Source organism: Phoca vitulina, unplaced genomic scaffold (genome assembly GCF_004348235.1).
Source record: "Phoca vitulina isolate PV1807 unplaced genomic scaffold, GSC_HSeal_1.0 scaffold36, whole genome shotgun sequence".
NCBI classification, from domain to species: domain Eukaryota; kingdom Metazoa; phylum Chordata; class Mammalia; order Carnivora; family Phocidae; genus Phoca; species Phoca vitulina.
In genome coordinates this window covers 11,667,503-11,671,510 of record NW_022589739.1, presented here as the reverse complement: position 1 = coordinate 11,671,510, position 4,008 = coordinate 11,667,503, and the positions used below count along the sequence as shown (strand labels likewise).

Here is a 4,008-nt window from a genome sequence, read left to right as displayed (position 1 = left end):
TCAGGACAGAAGCCCTAGAACAGAGCGGTATATGAGACAAAGGAAGTTGAGCCTCGTGGTTATGTGATCACCTGGGAGAGTAGTGGTGGAAGGGGGATGTGCTTGTGGGCACCACATAGCACCAGCCGCAGGATGGACTGCTTTTCTTCCCCTGTGTCTCCTTTCCATGTCACACCCCAGTCAAGCACAATCTAGGACTGACTCTCATGCAGCTCTCCAGAGATCCTGATGAAAAATTCTGTTCTTTTCTTTGTTGGGGGCTAGAAATGATAATCTTTCTTCACTCCCATCTCCCCACCTCCCAGAACACCAGAACTGCTTTTCACAAATTTCCCTGATTAAAAACAAAATTCACCTGGGGAGAAAGGAATTACTGTTTTTAATCAGATTTCTGGACGCCCTGGCCCTGGAAATTCTGATTCTCTGGGCCTGGAGTCAGACCTTGGGAATAGTGTTTTCAATAACTGCTTCAGATTAGTCTATCAGGGGAGTTTGGGAAATGCTCCTCAGGCCTAAACATAAATCTGTCTCTTGAAACCCCATACCAGACAGAACCCCTGCTTTCTGCCCTTAATCAGATTAGAGTGGATGTTAAAGGCAATCACAGACTGAGCCTTACACTCTGGACCCAAATGAACTTTACCCTCACATGCACTAGAAGAGCTGGGGTCAGTGTGGAACATTCTGGGCAGGTCCACTGTGTTGGAGAAGTGGTTAAGAGTAGTGCCCTGGTCCACAGCTTCAGCTCTGGAAAAGAAGAGCTGTTGCATGTTTTCTGAGTGGGTTGTCACACACTGAGATTAATGGGACCCTGGGAAGTGTGTAGAAAGAGACTCAGAGCACAGAGAGGCTAGAGTTCAGAATTACAAGTACTTTATCTTCTGTTTGCTGCTGTCATCATGACGCCAGTGCCCTTGTAATTCCTTTCTCTCCTCTGAGCCATGACTGAATGGTGTTTCTCCTTTTCCCCTTCATAGACCCTGGACTTGGCATGCAGAAGTCTCAGGACTTGGTTCCTGTCATGGCCGTTCCAAATGGAACTCTGGTACACCCAGTGTATTTCCTGCTGGTGGGCATCCCTGGCCTGGGGCCTAACATACACTTTTGGCTGGCTTTTCCACTGTGTTTTATGTATGCCTTGGTCACTCTGGGCACCTTGGCCATTGTCCTCATCATCTGTGTGGAAAGGTGCCTGCATGAGCCCATGTACCTCTTCCTGGCCATGCTTTCCACCATTGACCTAGTCCTGTCTTCTGTCACCATGCCCAAGATGGCCAGCCTCTTCCTGACAGGCATCCAGGAGATAGGATTCAATGTTTGTCTGGCCCAGATGTTCCTTATCCATGCTCTGTTGGCCATGGAGTCAGCTGTCCTGCTGGCCATGGCTTTTGACTGCTTTGTGGCCATCTGCCATCCACTGTGACATGCTTCTGTGCTCACAGGGCCTACTGTGGCCAAGACTGGACTAGCTGCCCTGACTAGGGGATTTGTTTTCTTCTTCCCTCTGCCCTTCATCCTGAAGCGGTTGTTATACTGCCAAACACATACTGTCACACACTCCTTCTGTTTGCACCAAGATATTATGAAGTTGTCCTGTACTGACACCATGGTCAGTGTAGTATACGGACTCTTCATTATCCTCTCAGTGATGGGTGTGGACTCCCTCTTCATTGGCCTCTCCTACATTCTCATCCTGAAGACTGTGTTGGAGTTGTCTTCTCGGGGGGCAGCACTCAAGGCTTTCAACACCTGCGTCTCCCATATCTGTGCTGTCCTGGTCTTCTATGTGCCCCTCATTGGGCTCTCAGTGGTGCACAGGCTGGGGGGCCCTACCTCCCTGCTCCATGTGATTATGGCTAATATCTACCTACTATTACCACCTGTGGTCAACCCTGTTGTCTATGGAGCCAAGACCAAGGAGATCCGTTCATGGATCCTCCATATGTTCTCACAGGGTGGTGGGTGAGCAGAATAACCTCCCCAATGCCTTCAATCCCTGCCAAAGCTGAGAGGATTAGGATCTTGTTGTCTTGGTGATTGGAGCATCCAACCCACTGGGCTGTCTATTTCCAGATATCTGGAATGTGTCAGTACAGAAGTGTGGTTCTGAGAACATTTTGGCCAGGCCAAAGGAGCAGCCCCAAGTGAAGGTTTCTCATCAGAAGGCTCCTACATTGGCAGGAATGGGTCAGTACTAAGCCATTGGCTGGGGGTAGCCTGGAGAAGTGTGGCCTTCCTGCTAACATGGAGGTGGACCAGAGAGGCCGCAGCTGGTCCTGTCAGTGAGCTGTGCTCCCAGCAGCAGGCTCTTGTGAAGGAGATTTGAACACCACACCTCCATGGCTGCCACAGCATCTGACCTTAGACATTTCAGCCACTTAAGACCTGTGGTATGGGACTTAGGTATTTTCTGCCTCCAGCCCTTGGGTGTATTTAGTTTCATCTTTAATAATTTACTGATGTATAATTGATATACAACATACGGCACACATTTAAAGTGTACAGTTTGATAAGTTTTGACATGTACACACCCACAAAACCACACCACAGTCAAGATATGAACAAATTCATCACCCCCGAAAGTTTCCTTATACCCTTTTAAAATCCCTCACTCCCATCTCTCCTGGTCACCCCTTGCTCCAGTCCCCAGACAACCGCTGAAATGCTTTATGCTACATTAGTTTGCATTTTCTGGAATTTTATATAAATAGAATCATACAATATGTAGTCCTTTTCTTGTCTGGCTTATTTTACACAGCACAATTATTTTGAGATTCATCCATGCTGTAGCATATATAAGTAACTTAATTCTTTTACTGCTGGGTAGCGTCCTATTGTGTAATTATGTCAGAGTTTGTTTATCCTTTCATCTCTTGGTGGACATTTAGGATGTTTCCAGAATTGACTGTTACAAATAAAGCTGCTATGAACATGTAAGTCTTTGTTTGGACATGTTGTGTTTTTTTTTTTCCTCCCGTGTAAATACTTAGGAATGAAATGGCTAGATCATACTGGAGGTATCTGTTTTTTTTTTTTTTTTAAAGATTTTATTTATTTATTCATGAGAGACAGAGAGAGAGAGAGACAGAGGCAGAGGGAGAAGCAGGCTCCCCGCGGAGCAGGGAGCCCGATGCGGGACTCGATCCCAGGACCCTGGGATCGTGACCTGAGCCGAAGGCAGACGCTCAACCGACTGAGCCACCCAGGCGTCCCTGGAGGTATCTGTTTAATTTTTAACTGCCAAACTGTTTTCCACAGTGGTTGTGCCATTTTCCAATGTGGTTGTACCATTTTACATTTCCACTGATAGTGTGTGAAAGTTACAATTTTTTGGCATCTTAACCTACATTTGATATAGTCTGTATTTTGTATTTTAGCCATTTTAGTAGGTTTGTAATAGTATCTCATTGCGCTTTCAATATGACCCTAATAAATAGTGATGTTTCACATCTTTTCATGTGCTTATTTGCCATTTGTAAATCTTTGCCACTTTTCTATTGGGTTGTTTTGTTATTGTTGAGTTTGGACTTTTTAAAATATATGTTGCACATAAATCCTATATCAGATATTACTTTACACCTATATCAGATATTACTTTACACCTGCGCCCAGTCTGTGGCTTGTCTTTTGCTTCTCTTAATGGTCTTAAAAAAATCAAACATTCTTAATTGACAAAGTCCAGTTTATCAGTTGTTCTTTCATAGCACACACTTTTGATATTGTATTTAAAAACTCATCACCCTAATCCATACACATACACATGCACATACACATACACAAAAATCCATGTTCTTTTTCATCCCCTAGAAACATAGTTTTGGGTTTTACATTTAGCTCTGTGATCTATTTTATGTTAATTTTTGTATATAGTGTAAGGTATGGATCAAAGTTAATTTATTTCCATGTGGATATCTGGTTATTTTAATGTTACTGGACCATCCGTGGTCAGCTATATTGTTTTTGTATCTTTGTAGAAAATCAGTTATCTATATATGTATGGGTCTCATT

The 4,008-nt window shown here is 44.2% G+C and overlaps 1 protein-coding gene across 1 annotated transcript; it reads left to right on the top strand.

Annotated features, from left to right (window-relative positions):
- The first annotated feature begins 929 nt into the window (after positions 1-929).
- LOC116646275 (olfactory receptor 51D1) lies at positions 930-2,198 on the top strand. The gene is given in 2 exon segments (XM_032426862.1): positions 930-1,958; positions 2,074-2,198. Coding segments are annotated over 2 exon segments (1,134 nt in total). The 5' UTR covers positions 930-949.
- Positions 2,199-4,008: the final 1,810 nt, after the last annotated feature.